The sequence below is a fragment of the Mastigoproctus giganteus genome, chromosome 4 (assembly GCF_048544385.1).
Source record: "Mastigoproctus giganteus isolate SK-2022 chromosome 4, ASM4854438v1, whole genome shotgun sequence".
Taxonomy (NCBI): domain Eukaryota; kingdom Metazoa; phylum Arthropoda; class Arachnida; order Uropygi; family Thelyphonidae; genus Mastigoproctus; species Mastigoproctus giganteus.
This window is the reverse complement of record NC_143578.1, coordinates 222978132-222996189: the sequence shown is the minus strand read 5'-3', so window position 1 is coordinate 222996189 and position 18058 is coordinate 222978132. Positions and strand designations below refer to the sequence as shown.

The 18058-nt window shown below is 37.3% G+C and overlaps 2 protein-coding genes across 6 annotated transcripts in view; both read right to left on the bottom strand.

The window, feature by feature from the left end:
* Positions 1 to 18058, bottom strand: part of LOC150087433 (neurocalcin homolog) — a 165229-nt gene that overhangs the window by 62149 nt on the left and 85022 nt on the right. The window lies entirely within an intron of this gene.
* The window catches only part of LOC150087432 (neuronal calcium sensor 2), a 104757-nt gene that overhangs the window by 1677 nt on the left and 85022 nt on the right, over positions 1 to 18058 (bottom strand). For all 4 annotated transcript variants that reach the window (XM_090371178.1, XM_090371179.1, XM_090371181.1 and 1 more), the window contains 2 exons: positions 16665 to 16787; positions 12831 to 13103 (listed from right to left, as the gene is read on the bottom strand). In XM_090371178.1, coding sequence (XP_090227304.1) covers positions 12831 to 13103; positions 16665 to 16778 — 387 coding nt within the window. In that variant the 5' untranslated portion in view covers positions 16779 to 16787. The remainder of the gene's footprint in view (positions 1 to 12830; positions 13104 to 16664; positions 16788 to 18058) is intronic.

Sequence of the window (18058 nt, the reverse complement as noted above, 5' to 3'; positions counted from 1 at the left end):
CATTGAACATACTGCATAGACTGTGGCACAGGATAAAGTCACTCGCATTGGGCCTTGGGCAGAGGAGATAGTGTCAAAAGTTGGAGACAGTCGACCGCAGATGACAGTGGTGTAGGTAGTGCTGTCTCCCATATGGCTACCACAACTGAAGGGCAAGACCACCCAGCCCTAGTTGGGCTGGGTGATCTTGCCCTTTAGTTAGAAAGGTCAGTTGTGCAGGAAGTGCAACTGACCAACCAGGAAGAAAGAAGCCAATGCATGATGTGGGGCATTGAAATGAATACATTCATCATGCAAGCATACTACGAAGTAACGAAGCTAGAGAGAGAGAGAGAGAGAGACATGACAATGTATGGTGTACACGGCAATGTACAGGATGAAACTACACACCTGTTCAGATCACAAAATTGGGTCCTTCTCTGCTCTGCAAACAGAATAGAGAAGGACTATCACAAAGAACCCAACTGCTCCTGTAACCTTGGAAAAAACCAAGCAGGATGTGAGCAACTGACTGCAAAGAACAATAAATATGGACATAAAACCAAACTAGAACTGAAGGATGAACACCAAGTACAAAAACTATAACTGAGCAGTTGAAATGGAAATAGAAGAGATCTCAATACCCAGAATAGAAGAGTGAAAGAAAGCCCTAGCAGAATTTGAGGGAATGAACCCCAAAACACCCACGCTGAAGCAGAGGCCCAACAGAATCTCATGGAAAGTCCCAGACCACTTCACAATTGGTGAATAATACCAGATAACACTAGATACCATTTATTTATTGTTTATTTATTATACATTTATTGTGCTGCTGTAGCACCCACCAAGATGAACAGAAGAGAAACTAGATGCCAACAGAAAATAAAATGCAAAGTCAAAGAACCACCAGCTTGGGAAATGAGGCCGTAGCACAATATAGAAGAGCTAAGAGTGAAGACAGGCCAACTGACCTAATATTATCAGGGTAATAGAAGTAAGAAACTGATCAGATAAATGAAGACCATCCTCAAGAAAGACAAAACCACAGCAGACACGAGACCTATAATCAGAGGATCGAGGGAAAATTGCCCACTCTCAAGTAGAACCTCCTTGCATTCAGCACTGATACGGGGAGAGTGCCCAAAGGAAAACAGATAACCAGTTATTTGATGAAAACCAGAGGGGCCATTTGTAGGAACATCAAACAAGAGAAGGAAGGCAATGGATCCCACAACCAGAAGGCAATTGAGGCATTCTGAGATAACTTATGGAACAGCGAAGTTAGCCATAACAACCATACACCCTGGATAGATCTAGAAAGGAAGTAAATGATAAACGTACAAGAGATGACAGAATGGGAGGAATCAGAGAGTCCCAAGAATAGATAACATCCACAACTACTGGTACAAGAAGGTGAGCTGTACACACGAGCACGTAGTAGGGCAGTTCATCCAGTTAATAAGGTACTCTGACACAATCCCAGAATCTCCTTCAAGGAGTCACCTACCTGAAGGCTAAGTACAAATACACCACATACCCAGCAAAGTAGAGACCAATCACCTGCAAACACCTTCCAACAATGTACAAGATCCTGATGAGCTGCATAACGAAGATATCAGACCACTCGGAGAGCTCAAACTTCATGCACTAGTAGCAAAAAAGTCACAAGGCCTTTCACTCCATGCTCCATAGCTGGCTGATAGAGACACACAGAAGATCTATAAAGTCAACCTGACAATGACAAACTTCCTAGAAGCAACTGTGGCAAAATGGAGGACCACCATCAAGGTTGAGAATATCACAACCAGACTGATCTCCATCAAAAGGGTATCTTCCGTGGAGATGCCCTGAGCCCACTACAGTTCTGTCTAGCACTGAACCCAATGTCCATCATGCTCAATAACAGCAAGTAAGGATATACCCTAAAGGGGAGGAAGAACATGTACATCCTCTACCACCTGATGTACATGAACAACATCAAACTCAATGCCACAACCGAGAATGAACTCCAACAACTACTCTGGATTTTCGATGAGTTCAGCACTAACATCAGAATAGTGCTGAACAATCTAGCCTAGCCAAATGCAAGACCCATGGATTGTATCAAGGACATCCAGTTGACCAAAACTAGTGAACAGCAGTGAAGAGACTGAAGCCATGACAGAGGGAGAGACCTACTAAAACTATCTGGAGATGATGCAGGCTCACCAGTTAGAACACAAGGAGATCAACGTCTGTCTGATTGAGAAATATAAATGGCTAAGAAGCTTGCTAAAATCAAAGCTGAACAGCAGGAACATGGTCACAGCCATAAACACTTATGCTGTCCCAGTACTAATGTATTCCTTTGGGATCAGAGATTGGAACAACAAGCTGGAGGCACTTATGAGATCTACCAAGATGATGACCAAGAGCTGCCAAAACCACCCGAAGTTAGCTGTTGAGAGACTGACCATAGCCTGGAAAGGAGGGAGAGGATGAAATGACCTCACTGAACAAGAGAAGGCAATTAAGAACCTGTCAAATTAATTCCAAGAAAATACCAATTTACCAAGCCAAAAGAAAGCCAGGGGAAACAGCATACAATACTCAACCTTAACAAGGAGACCCCACTCAGACAGAAGACTATGAGAGAAAGATGGGCGAAGAAGGCACTCCAATAACATCTATCAAGATTACATAGATAAGGTGGCCACCAACAAACACATGGCTCACATATGGGAGGCTCTTCTGTGAGACTAAAGGATTCATGCTCGCCATCCAAGACTAGGTAATCAACACAAGGAACTACAAAAATATATTACCAAGGAACCCAGGATAACAGACGACAAAGATTGAAGATGCCACCTGGCCCCCAGAAACAATCCAGCAAACTGTGGGATGCAGTGATCATCCAGACTTCTTTTGAAGCCTTGAAACCTGGCATTGTCCTTTCCTCTTTGGCAATGTTCAATCTGACACTGTTTTCCAATACAGAATAGTCTCATCAACGTTAAAAATTTGCTGCGTTGAATAGCCGCCTTAGTCAACAACTTTTTCCAACACATTACAAAATTTCTCTGCAGCTGCAGAATTGGCACTGGCGACTTCACCGCACACTTTAATGTTTTGGAAACCAGAGCGATGCTTGAACCTATTAAACCACCCGTTGCTTGGCTTGTAGTTCACCGTACTTATCCTTAATATCTTCATAAATACTTCTTGCTTTTGCTTGAATGGCCATTGGATTCAGGGGCACTTGCTTCTGAATCTGATTTTCCATACATATTATTAATATCTGTTCCATCTTCGATATAGCACCTGAACACTGTTTTGTGATCACTGTTGATCTTAAGTGTGTTGTTCCTTTGACATGTTCTTTTGTATGCACACTGTCCTTTAAAATAGTATTCACTGTTGAAGCAGCGAGACCTGATTCCCTTGCAATAGAATACAAACTTTGTCCTGCTTCGTACTTCTTAATCATTTTCATCTTTATTTCTAAATCAATTTTGTTTTGTTTTGTTTCCTAGCACTGCCAGCATTTGCACTTTCTGTTGGTCCCTTTCCCTTCACCATTGTAATAAGTAAATAGGAATAAAGAGAAGTTTCAGAAAATTTGTTTGTTATATAATTGAAGATTTCAGTGAAGGGGAACTCATTTCACCATAATACCGTAACATAAAAACCCACAGAATTCCAGTTATCGGGATTATAGCAAATGCAATAATATAGAGTTTATGTTGTTGTTATGGGGGTTTCATGGCACATAAGCTACTTTGGCTATAATGTGCCTATTCATTTATATTAAAGGAAATGAGAAAGAATCGTACTGTCTGAAATGTCCTTAATCAGAAAAGATTAAAAATTCTAGTTAGCTTCAGAAAACGGAAAAATTCAGATATATTGGCCTTGTCACCAATCAAATTCTCTAGGGTTATTAGTTGTTGAAAGATAACCAGTGATTTTAGGGTTGAAATTCTCTCTTGTTTATAATAGAGGCAGTCAATGAGAATGTGTTTAACAGTCATATTTATATAGCAATGTGGACACTGTGGTGGATCATCTCCTGTGAGTAAATGAAGGTGGGTCAGATAAGTATGACCTATTCTTGCTCTTGAAAGAATTACTTCTTCCCATCTGGATGTCCGGACGCTGGAGAGCCAGATTTTCGGAACCGGTTTAATCTGAAAGAGTTTATTATTCATTTGGAAATGCCATAGTGCTGTCCATTCTGATAGGCATGCAGCATGAATCATTAGTGCATAGTCTGAGGCTGGAACAGGGATATTGGTTAAATCTAAGCTGGTTGGGTTTTTTGCAGCTTTATCAGCCAGTTCATCGCCTAAAATATCAGAATGTGCTGGTATCCAGCAGAAGGTGACCAGTTGGTGGCATTCTTTAATCTTTAGTAATAAGTTTATAATTTCATTTATAACAGGGTGAAATTTATCTGAGGAATTACACATGCCTTCATTGAGCTGAGGGAATCGGTGTAAATTACTGATTTTAAAGAGCAGTCAGGAGAGAGATTTTTTAAAGCTAGTTTAATTGCGAATAATTCAGCTGAAAAGATACTGAATTCAGAAGGAAGGAAGGGCTGCTGATACAATTGTATTTGGAAACACTGCAACTGCTCCAACTTTTGAATTGGATTTAGAGACATCTGTGTAAATTGGTAAAAAATCAATATATTTTTGAATGTGAACTGCATGAACTTGTCTGATATTTGATGCTCGAAAAATAATCTTTCCCCACTGACAGAGGTAAGTGTCACAGGTCGGTATAGGAGGTTGAACCCATGGTGGTTGAGAACAAGTGGCTACTTGTACGGAATGGATGGATATATTCCAAACCTGCAGTAGTTCAAGAAGGCGATGACCAGCTGGTTTTACTATGCTAGGTTTATTTACAGATTTTTCTAATGGTGGATTGAAAAGATATGGCTGAATGGGATGCGAGGCACAACTTTGTATCTTGACAGAATACTTCAGTAATAGCAATTTCCTACGTAAAGATAGTGGTGGCTTGTGAGCATCAATGTAAAGGACATGTGCTGGCGATGTTCTGAATGTGCCAAGTGTAATCCTCAGTGCATTGTGTTGAACTGGATCAAGCCAGCGTAATGCGCTCTTTCTGGCAGAGTCATAAATGGGAGCGCCATAAGATGCGATCTGATTAATGCCCTGTATAATCGAAGAAGGGAGGTATGATCTGCACCCCATGTTTGTGCAGATAAAGCTCTGAGTATGTTTATCTTTTTTAAGCAGGCAGTACGTACTTTTTTAATGTTACTAGTGTCTGGGAGGGAGATATTAGAGATGTGAAGTTCAGGATCCAGATGAAATTTGCGTTGTCTACAAAAATGGATAGCAACTGTATTTTGTATTTTATTTAATGATATCTGAAGCTGTCGTTCAATAGATTTTGGGAATGACAGGAGATGGAAAGGTCGTCTGCATAAAGGTAAGTTTCTACAGTATTTGGAAGTTGTTTAGTGATAGAATCTATTCTTAGGGCAAAAAGAGTGGCACTCAGTACTGATCCCTGTGGAACACCTTCTTCCTGAAAGAAAGTTGCAAAGAGGGCATGTTGGTATCGTACTTGAAACGATCTAGTGTGTAGAAAATGCTTTATAAATATAGGAAGGTTGCCTTGCAGACCAAGAGAGTAAAGATCTCTTAGTATGCCATGCCGCCAGGTGGTATCAAAAGCCTTCTCTATATTTATGGAAACTATTACTAGATGTTCATGCTTAATAAAGGCATTACGAATGGCAAATTCAGCCTTAACCATAAGGTCCAGGCATGACCTGTTTTGGCAAAAGCCATACTGACTATTGCTCATTAACTGTTCTGACTCAATGATCCAGACGAGTCTACAGTGGACAATTTTTTCTAGAATTCTGCTGAGGCAGCTTGAGAGGGATATTGCTCTATAGCTATGGGGATTGGTTGGATCTTTTCCAGGTTTTAGGAATGCCAAAACAGTAGAATGATGCCAACAAGTTGGATAGACATTTTCTACAAAAATACGATTGTAAAAGAGCAGAAGGAGACGCAAAGCTTTGTCATCAAGATGTTGTAGCATGACGTAATAGATTCCATTTGGTCCGGCAGCACCATTGTGGGCTGTTCCGATAGCATGCAAGAGTTCGGAATATTGTAGGGATTTGTTATACGGCAGAAGGAGGGCAGTTTGGAAATTAATAGTGTGCTGTTCTGCAGTGTTTTTAATTCTCTGGAAAGGTGGAGTATAAGCTGCTGCCACTGAGATTTCAGCAAAGTGTGTTGCCCAAAGCATTTGCGATAGCTAAAGGACTAGATAGATCTTGCCCATTACAGGACAGAATTGGTGAAGGTACGGTAGGAAACTTACCAGAAAGCTAATTTTTTTCCATATTATTTTGGTGTCACTGTTTTTGTTAATGCTTGATGCAAAACGGATCCAGGATTCTTTCTTAGCTTGCCTTTGTATGAAACGTGCTTTTGCTTTTGACTTCTTATAATTTATTAGATTGGGTGTTGTTGGATATTGCCGAAACAAATTCCAGGTTTTATTTTTTGCCTTTTGTGCATTGCTCATTCCACCAATAATTATAATGCTTATGAACCAAGGGATTTGATAGTGGTATTGTTTCTTTAGCCACATTTAGGAGATGTGACGTGATGTATTCTGTCACATCATCGATAGGCTGGAGACGGATTTTTTCCTCATCAAAAGATATTGATGACCGGAATTTTGCCCAGTTTGCTTGGGCAAATTTCCATTTTCTGGAGGGTTGAGCTGGAAGAGCCTGTGCTATCAATAGGTTGCATATGATTGGGATGTGATCACTACCCACTATATCATTTAAAACATACCACTCTATGGTCGGGACCAGTAATGGAGAACAAATGGAGAGATCTATGGCTGAGGTATGTCCATTTGGGAGCTGAACGTGAGTGTGTGTGCCAGTATTGAGTATAGTGAGGTTTACTGCCTCTATCTAATTTAGGATCACCCCATAAAGGGTGGTGCCCGTTGAAGTCCCCTAGCATACAGAGAAGTGGAGGTATCTGTATAAGGAGATCTTCAAGATCTTTTAAACAGTAGGTACGGTTTGGCTGTAAGTAGATTGATACTAATGTTATTTCAATATGCAGCGTTATACGCACAGCAACAGCTCCTATTTCAGTTTGAAGTGTAATATATTCAGTTGGGATCTGAATTTATCAGGATTGCTACACCACCATGGGCAGCATTTGTTGTATTACGACCCCTTCGATAAAGTCAATAGTTCTTTATCGAAGGAGAAATTTGCAAAGTTAAGTAAGTTTCCTGAAGACAAAGGGCAACTGGAGAAAATCGATTAATTAGATCTTGGATATCGTCTGTATTGCAATGAAAGCCTCTGCAGTTGCATTGTAAAATACAAGGCATTATTTGTGTTTAGTTGATGGAGCTGATTCTGACTGCTTTTTGAAAGTGACTGGTTTATGGCGTTCCAATTTCTGTTTGTCTTTTTTTTGGAAGACTGGCCAACCAGTGTCCATTTCTTCTTCTTCGGCATGGATTTCTAAAAGAGGATCTTCCTGTACAGATGTGCCATCTGTGTCCATGGTTGTGTCTCGAATATTTTTCATTATATTTGAATTTGTAATACATGGTGTGGTAGCTCTCACTGGAGGAGGAGATTCCGCTGGTATTGTAAGAGGAGTATTATTTGCTTGGTCTGAGAGTTTGGGTTGTTGTTTACATACATTTGGTTTTCCCTCAGAGAGGACAGTTCTAGCCCAATCTGAAATTGAATTATTAGTAGGAACTGTGACATTAGTTTGAGTAGAGACTGTTTGGTATTTTTTAACTGCATTAGCATAGGAAATATTTTTATTCATAGTAGGTGCCACTAGTCTTCTCGCTTCTGGGTAACTGACTTTGTTCTCAACTTTGTATTTTACTATTTGTTTCTCAGTTTTCCATTTTTCACAAGTTCTCGAATAGGCAGGATGATCACCTTTGCAATTTGGACAGGTCATTTTTGTAGTCGTACAGTCGCTTTGTATGTGATCCGAGGAACCACAGTTGGGGCAGACAGGAACTCCTCTGCATACAGTTTGTGAGTGGCCATACTTTTGACATTTAAAACATCTTAAAGGATTGGGAACGTACGGGCGGATATGGCAAAGTAAATAACCTGCTTTTACAGAGGAGGAGGGTAAGTTGGGCGTATTGAACATTAAAATAATGTTTCTGGTTGGATTAAGTTGATCTTCTTTTTTAGTCATTATACGTTTGGCTTGAATTACATTTTGTCTCTGCAGCTCTTGGGTAATTTCTTCCTCTGTGACATTTAACAGGTCCCAATTGGATATGACACGCTTAGATGAATTTAGGGTTGCGTGAGGAGATATTTTTACCGGAATGCCAGCAAAGTTTGTTAACTGTAAGAGTTTCTCCGAATGCCTGTGGTTCGTAGTTTCCACTAGCAGGTCTCCTGATTGCAATCTCTTGACAGTCTTAGGAGATCCTGCAATACCTTCGAGATGTTTTTGTATTACGAAGGGAGACAGTTTGCTCATTGGCTGACTAGTAAGGGAGTGGAAAATTAAAAAGGATGGGCAGGGTTGCTCCATCTGATTAGTCTTCTGTCTCTTTGGATGATCATTTTCTAAGTCGTGATTGGGGTCATGATTAATATAATTGTCTGTTCTTGAGCTCGAAGGCTCTAATGGTGGATGATTGTTTTTATCCATGATGGCTCCTTTTCGCCCTGGGGATTTCTCCTTAGCGCCCAGGTTACCAGCCCTGCCACAGGGAGGAGCAGTGTTGCTTTGTGGCCAAACGTAAAGCTAGTACGGTTAGTAAATCTAATATAGAGTTTACTACCCGTTTATAATAGATGGCACTAACAGAAAAGCCCAATAAACTGGAAAGTGCAAATTGTTTTTGTTTTATGGTAGTGACCTCCAGAAATGTGTTTTAGAAAAATATCACAAAGGCGTTCAAAATTGATTCTAATAATGGAACATACGATAACGATGAAAGTGTAGCATAATTTCCATTATAAAAATGACCTTTTAGAGAGATAAATAGCTTAATAAAAGAGTAAAATTTTCAACTTCCAAGAACTTGGAACGAATTACAAAAAAAAAAAAAGTTTTTGGGTTCATATTACAATATTTTCATGATGCCTCCATTCATCCATACAGATGCAAAATACATTCCCATATTTTTTTCAGTTTGCACCGGCCGGCAAAACTTATGTCAAGTCAAATTTGCGTAAGGCGAGTATTACGTAAGTCTGGGAGTTCCTGTATATACAATTAAAAACAAAGGATCAATAATGCTGATAACTAGTTAAATATATACAAAATGTTATGCAGCAAGGAGCTCTCAATCTCAAGCTCAATCTTAAATGGAACAATTAAAATAACCACGAAATCTTATCACCGGTTTTTAAAATCCTCCGCCACCCAAGTTAAATGGGCTGGCGGTCCCAGGGGCTAATGCCACAAGAGCACAGCATTGAAAGGGTTAAAAATCACCTCAGGTGGTTGTTAACACTTTCAGGTGATATAACTTTGTACAATAAGAGAAAAAATATATAAATCTAGCTAATCAACTTGTCTCGCTTAAGCTCGCACTTATTGCACAAACGATCAGCCCTAGGGCAGAACCAAAGTCACGAACGATGTAATGTTTTATGCTCACACCTGCTACTTACTCTATCGAATCAACGTTTGGAAGAGGTTAGTGAAATCCAAGCCAGTAGCCTAATTACCCATTTGATTGTAGCCATTTATTGAATAGTATGATTAACAATACAAGTATTTGTATTGTTGCAAACCACAATTTTGCACACTGCTATAGCCTTTATTTTCAACAATGCTGAAGTCAAATCCAGAGCACTGTCAAGAGTACCGAGCAAGCTAACATAACAAAATAAAGATGGAGATAGCAACAAGTGTGCGAGAATGACAGACTATTGAGATTGCGTAAAAGAAAATCAAGTGTTGGATTTAGCAGTGCCTTCAACCAGCAATGCCGCTCCATCTAACAATGATGTACCCGAAGTGAGTATTAATTATGTACAACAGAACATTTCTTCAATTGCAGGGCAGATGAGTTAAAATGATCAAGCTCCTTTTCTTTACACCAACTACTATTTACATAAGAATGTGCATCGAGAGTTTGAAAGGATATTTATGAAAAATGATTTCTGTTCTGTCATTTCCATGTACCAAAATCATGACAAATTGGTTTTACTTCAGTCCGAAATTTAGTAGGTGCTGCCAAAGATGTTTTCACACACAAAAAAAAAAAAAAAAAAAACACCCAATCAATTAGATAAAAAAAACCCCACAAATTATATGCTTCCTCACATAGTTATCTCCTCACACACAGGTAAGTATCAGTTGACCTTTGAAATTTATTCAACCTGTCAGCCTCAACTAATTGTGAGGGCAACTTGTTCCAGCTAACAACGGCTTGTTAGCTAAAAGAAAACTTCCTACAATCTAATCTAAACATCAAGTCTTGTAATTTGAATTTATGACTCCTAGTTCTGGAATTCTTTAGAAGAGTGTTTAGTAATAACTGTAAAGTGGCTCTGGAGGTTCCCCCAACTCCATGTCAGGCAGTGTGATGAATACAAACTCTCTAAAGGCCAGATTTATGTAGGTTAGTGAGTGCTTGTGTAGTATTACTGTGGAGTTGTGTTGTTCATCCAGCCTCTTAGCCTAGGGGCCTGTGTTTTCACACAAAAACCTCTAGTTTACAGTCCAGTGCCACGAGGAGTATAAAAGCACTAGTGGGATGAACCTTGTGGTAGCCAAACGGGAAGCATCCAGTAATAATAATAAAGGAAAAAAAAAAAAGTTTGACGACGATAGTGGGAAGACAGGAAGTGGGAGGGGGTTAAAGTGGTAGAGAGAAAGGGGGGACAATTGAGAGAGGGGACAGAAGAGGGTCCCACTGGAGTAGAAAGCCCATCCTGCACAGGGGGGAGACGACAGGTTACCCACCAGGCGAGGGAGGAAAGAGAACAACCGACCCAGGTGGTAGGAATGAAGAATCATAGGGAAAGAGTCCCTATGTTGGAGTGCCTGTGTTAGTGCTCTATCCCACACTGGCCTAGGGCAAACCTTGTTGGCCAGTGTCAGTACCCTTCACGCTGGCTAACTAGCAACGGCATGGTGTTTGCATGGATAGGCAGGGCCAATATGACCATTTGCCCATCATCCATCAGGGGTAGGTTTTATAATTTTTTTCTTACATTTTCTGTTAGGTTATCTTCTGTTATCTTCTTTCTCACACTAGGTGGAATGCAATGGTGTGTAGTGTCTATATTAAATATCAAATAATTAAAATTAAGTGACTAAAGCTAAGGGTTGGTAAATATTTTGATACTTATATTAATCAATATGTGTTTTGCACCATTTCACACTCACAGACATACTGCCCACCCCAGGCACTTCGACTTATTAATACTTTTTGGTTAAAGTGCATCTTCTATTATAAATAAGTGTTCTTGCCCCCTGGGTAGGGGACCAATTTCTGCTATTACGGGTTCTCAGTACATGGTAAATTATACATTCATAGAGAATGTGTGCCCAGCCTTCACTTTTGCTACAGGTACAGTTTGGGTCATCAGTCAGCCCTAAGGAGGTTAATTTCGCCTTTAGAAAGCAGTGACATATCAGTATAAATTCTGGATAATACTTATTAAGTAGATAAGACCAAAAAAAAAAAAAGGGAGGGATCTAAAAATGCAGTAAATAAAATAATTTCTTACTCTTATTTACCCAACTGTGGCTAGTCTATTTGGTATTTCTAGCTGGCATGACAGGTTGTCTTACAACTACATGTTCTCAGAGGCTTCCAAAAATGAAACTACTGCTCCCAAAGCAACAGTTTCATTTTTAGAAACAGCAATTAAACAAGGCAGACTTGACACACTTTCCATGTTTGAGAAAGATGTATAAGGAATAGTCAAAAGAAAACTTTTCAGGTTGAAAAATTCCTGCAATTATCAATGATCTCTGTGCTGAATTCCAGAAGAAATTGTAAATTTTTTCTGAACTTTGGTGGGGGGGGGGGGATTAGTTCTTCAACTATCCATTCAGTATTTACGTAAGCAAAACATAAAGAATAACATAAACAGAAATTCGAAATGCAATGTGATCATCAAATAAACAAATTCACTGAACTGCTTTTGCTGAATTCTATAAATGCATCTGTATTTCTGATTGACACTGCCTTCAAATTGCACCTCCTTGAAATACCTTTGCAATATTTCTCTTTTTCATTAATTAATAATCCTAACTGACAGTTCATATTAAAGTGGTCCCAAGCACAGATACTTATCATGCAATTTTAAATAATGTTATTTAAAAGATAATTAACTGTTATTCATTAATAAAGCATCACTTTTGCATTTATGTAGATAAGGAAAAAAAAGGGGGGGGAACTAAAATTTTAAATATAATAAAAGTACTTTATACCCTCTCATGTACTCACTTGTATATAAATTTTTACACACAAAATATAAGTGGGCTCACAGACAACCATAAACTGAAATGATGCTGGTGAGAAAGAGTGTAACATGGTAGTGGCTGGACTCTGCATGTGTAATAGTGGACAAGGTGCCAAATAAATATCACATAACTTGAAACATGCAATGTAAGATGACACATGCAGGATGAGCTGTACTTAGTGTGGTGTTTTTTTTTTTTTTTTTTTTTTTTAAAGGAACAAGAGAATCTGCATAATATCTAAAATCCAATGTAGCAAGGTGCATTATTTTGAGGTTACACCCTATATTATATAAAATCAGGTACATAATATAATAAAAAAAAACAATGTTATATAAAATAATGCAGCTGACTTACCTTTACAATTTTTGTCATTTCAGGCTTTTCTATCAGTCCATTTCCATCTATATCATACATCTTAAAAGCCCATTTTAAACGATCTTCTGCAGTACCGCTAGAAGTTACTCCAACAGCAAGTAAAAATTCTTTAAAATCAATGTAACCATTTTTATCAAGGTCAAATGTGCGAAACACATGATCACAAAACTTTTCTGGATTTCCTGTTGTAAAAAAAACCTTATAGATATCAAGGAATTTCTCTCGTGTCAGCTTACCAGTTGGGCAGTCTCTCTGAAATAATAAAAAGTAAATAATCATGACTTATAAAGCATTAAAATCAGTTAGCAATCCTTATGCAATTCTTTAAAATTTACTATTTTGCCATAAAAAATTTCAAAACACCCATTTTAAGAATAACTGGAATTATTCAGTTTCACTGAAAGTGAAAGGGGCTACAAAAAGCAGACCTTTACACATATCCTTGTTAATTTAAAAAAGAAAAAAGGATAATCTTATATTCATTTGTCTGATTTCAGAACCCAATTAAGATGGACTTTACTTTTTTCATAAATAGTACAAGAGACATTAATACCAAATTAAAAAAAAAATAAAAACATGCATGCCAAAACAAGAAACTTCTGGTAACCAATGATGAAAAAAAGATAAACATTTCTGATTTTTGTTAATAATATTGCCTGTCACCGAAGTTTAGTGACAAGTGATATGAATCATCCATATATTATAATTGTGGGGAGGTAGTGTTTATGACAAGGCAGGAGGATGGAAAGATTTTAGAACACTAATATCAACAGCTGAAATTGAAATTCAAAATATTTTTAAAATGAATAATAATCTTGAATATCATATTGTAACCCTACAAAGTCTTAAATTTGAATCTAACTGACCAAATACAGAGAAATTTTGGAATGCCAATTTAGATTCAGTTCACTGTCAGTATTCCACAGCAGCAAATAGAAATGCTCATCATAGTCCATCTTCCACCTTATCTTTCATTGAATCTGAAATCTGACACTAGACAGAGAAATGAGAGCTTAGCTGCTGAACTTAACCACAATATTCACATTAGTTAAAAATAAATCTTCTCTGCACTTTTTATGATAATAAGCTTACATGCCCAAGATGACTGCTGTTCCATATCTACATGGCACACAAAACATAAACAGCACTGCAGTTTTCTTGATAGGACATTCTAAAAACAACATTACATATTTATTTGATATCTAAGTTATTATAAACCTTATACCTATTGAACATTGTGTGTGTAACCTATTATACAATGAAAAGGTACGAATGTCATCATCTTTGAACAACTTAAACTAACACATGAACTGACTATAGTACAAAAAGGATGGAACATAGTAGAAAAACAGATGGTAAGCACTTTTATTACCATAAAAATAGTATACGATGAAAAGGTGCGAATGTCATCATCTTTGAACAACTTAAACCAACACATGAACTGACTATAGTACAAAAAGGATGGAACATAGTAGAAAACAGATGGTAAGCACTTTTATTACCATAAAAATAGTATTAAAAAAAAATCCATACAATATAAAATTAATAAGGTGAAAATTTGAAATCCAGATAGAAGTGCTGTCAGGACCTCAGCATTATGCTGTTATAAGTATTGCATCCTTCTCATATTTTTTTAAAAATTAAATTGCTATTGATTTCAATAAGGATATATTAAATTATTCTTTAGTGTATAATTGTGTGAAGTGGCTACCAAAAGCATTTGCTTTTGGTAGCCATTCTCCTGCATTTAGCTGCAAACTTCTGGGATGCACATTTGTATATATGTGCTGGAAATAATTTTAATTCAATTGCTTGAGTTATTTGATCTTCATCTGATTTGTAAAAGATGTAGGTATGTACATTACTTTTTATATGTTATAAACAAAATTCCTAGTTAAATTTTTCGATCAATATTTATGTACATACACATTTAATTTTTACAAGAAATGGAGGCAAAATGAATAGTTAATCTGAATTTTGAAACAAAAATATGGTGTCAAAATGAAGGAAAGGAAATATTTGAAATTAAAGCATATTGCTAATTACTTTAAATGGGAAACAACACAATTTTATTAATGTCTGAAAATCACTGAGGAAAATGCTGATGAAGATGCTTTATCAAAGTTTTAAAAAAAATAAAAATGTATCTAGATTTGCTTTGCTTAATTTATTTAATAAATTAATTTTATTTTTTAATTAATAAAAAAAATTAATTTTTTATATATAAAATTTGGGGACTGTTGTACACTGAAACTGTGAAAGTTGTTTACTGACTAATCTATAGTACTGCATAAATCACCTGTTTATCTACAGTCAGTGTAAATGAATAGGTGTGTTTTCTGCTGCATTTTAAAATGAGTGATTTTAATGAGATTTTGTTTAAAATTACAAAAATCATCAACAGAAATCCACAAAATGTTAAAACATCTAATGGAGAAGATGCTATGCATTGTTCAAACACTTTTCAATGGTTTGCAAAGTTTAAAGAGAGCTGTTAAATTTAGTTTGGTTTATTCAACTTATCTGTCTTTCGAAAATGATCAGAGATCTGGCTGTGCCCTTCAACTTTAAATATCAATTTTAACAAAAGATTTGGAAATTAGATGTGTTTCAGCCATGTTTGATTACAGAGCACTGCAAGTTCTTGCATGTCAGTATCTTTATCAATATGGTACTGCTGACTACACCTTTCCTTTCATGATTACTGGTGACAAACTGTGTGTGTGTGTGTGTGTGTGTGTGTGTGTGTGTGTGTGTGTGTGTGTGTGTGTGTGTGTGTGTGTGTGTGTGTGTGTGGGGAACTGACCCCTGAAACAAAGGCTCAGTTCTCTCAATGAAAGACAAAATCCTCTAGCCTAAAAAAGACAATCTCGATCTAATGTGAAAATCAAGCTCATCTTATTTTTCTTAGGCATTGTTCGTTATGAATTTGTCCTGCATGGTCAAACAGTGAATGAGGACTAAAACACAACAGTTCTACAGACATGATACTCTTTGAAAAAAAAAAAAAAAAAAAAAAAAAAGGCCAGTAAAGTGGCTTTGAGGAATTGGAGTTTGCATTGTGAAAATGCCCTACACCCTTGACACTCTCCTTTCTATTCAAGAAAGTCTTGCAATGTACTCCATTCCCCATACTCAGCAAGATTTAGCTCCTTGTAACTCTGCCCTCACCCACCCAAGCTTAAAGCTTCCTTGAAAGATCACATATTTGCAGTGACATGAAATTATCAACAATGCGATGGAGGAACTATCAGTAACTCCAAAAAAAGTTCTATCAGTGATGTTTCCAGAAGTTAAAGAAGTGTTGGAATTGGTACATACAGTCAAGGAGACTACTCCGGAGGATATCCATTTGAACAGTCTGTAAGCTTCCCTTCCCAAATATCAGCTCAGTCGGTGAACTTTTGATCACATTAAATCTGTAAATAAATTTTAGTGAGTAAACATCAAACTTCAAATTGGCATATTTATTATTGCTGTGTCTTCATGAGCAACTAAACCAATTTATGCTAATTTTTTTTTTTTTTTTTTTTACCAAGAATACATTTTCCAAAAAAAAGGTGTTAATACATGTTACAGACAGTTCTATATTCATTACATTTGCATCATAAAGATACTCTATTAAAGAGTTGCATAGAACTTGTAGTGATGAAATGCTATATTTTGAAATTATCAAAATGATTTAATAAATCATATGAAAAGCTATATTTACATGTAAAATATCTTTAAAAAATAAGGTGTCCAGTACTTATTAAAAATTTTGCAAATCAAGATGCAGTGAAAACCAAAATATACACATAACACAATGCTTACCTTGAAACCTTGATACCACTGCTTTATAGTATCTTCAGTATAAGTAGTGTGACGTATCAAAAATTCTAAGTCATGATCTGTCAATTCCACATGCTTAGTGTTTGAGCAGCCCATTCTTTTATTCTGAAAATAAAAAACTGTTATGAATTGGTATGATTTTATTCTAAATGAAAAATGCACAGGCTAGGAGTGGAGGGGAGAGAAAGGTGTGTTTACTAGAAAAAAGCCCAGGGTGCTGGGTATATTCATAACGAAATAATATTGTACTAACCAGCAAATGTTTAAAAATAACTTTTAATGTGAAAATTTTAATTAAATGTATATAATAAAATTAAAGACCGAGAATTGTATAAATAAAAGTGCCAAAACCTGTATACACTGAACTAAAATAAAATACACAAAACCAATATAGAACGTTATGAGAAGCTTTTCGGGCATTGTGTCGCTTTGTCAATTCAAAAGAAGAAACAACAGTAGGTCAATATATTGGTAGAAGCATAGCCTTGCACATGTGCAGGCATCTTCCAGTGCAGATCTCATGGTTGCAGAAGAAGGAAAGGGGTGGTGATATGTGAAAGAGGAGGACATTACTTGCCAGACCCTGCAATCACAGTCACTTCTCATCACACTATAAAACAACAGCCTCCAAAAATAGGATATATACAAGTTCCACCACTTCGAATAATGGTGGAACCTGCTGTAATTATATGGAGTGCATCCATCCACATGAGATCACAGGAGTCATGAATGCTGTCTAACATCTCAACATTGGAACATGAATTATAATTAAGGTGTCGTTTATTCCAAACGTGCTCCGCAATGGCTGAGCCAGTAATGTTGGCCCCCAGATAGCCACCCCTCATGTTCTTAGATGTGATCATGGAGTCTATGTTTAGTTTTCCTGATGTAATCATACGCCCCTTGCACATAATACAAAAAACCATGCTGGCACAATGCAATAAAGGGATTGTTGGCTTAACTTTAGACAGCTTCAATTGAAATTTTCTGATGTGCTGCCCAGACAGTGGTGGATATAGGCTGTAACAACGCCACCATCCCGAACAGAATGGGAAGCAGACCACCCATGTTCTAGATAAGCCAGTATAACTGACTTATCTAGAATATTGGGGAGTCCCCACATTTTGCCAAATGTTGTGGCTCCCTGATGTAAGAATTCTCCAAGTACTGGTCTACTGGGTCCACTTACTGGTAACATGGAGTACACAGTAAATAGTAGTATGCAATTCCAACAGATCATTAAGGATTTTAATATTTCGGAGGGTGAAGTTTTGGTCTCCATGTTTACATCTATTCCCATTCGGCCTGCGATTGCTTCTGCCAAGCGGTTGCTGGAGAGGGATACCGAGCTGAAGGATAGGACCTCGCTCTCTATT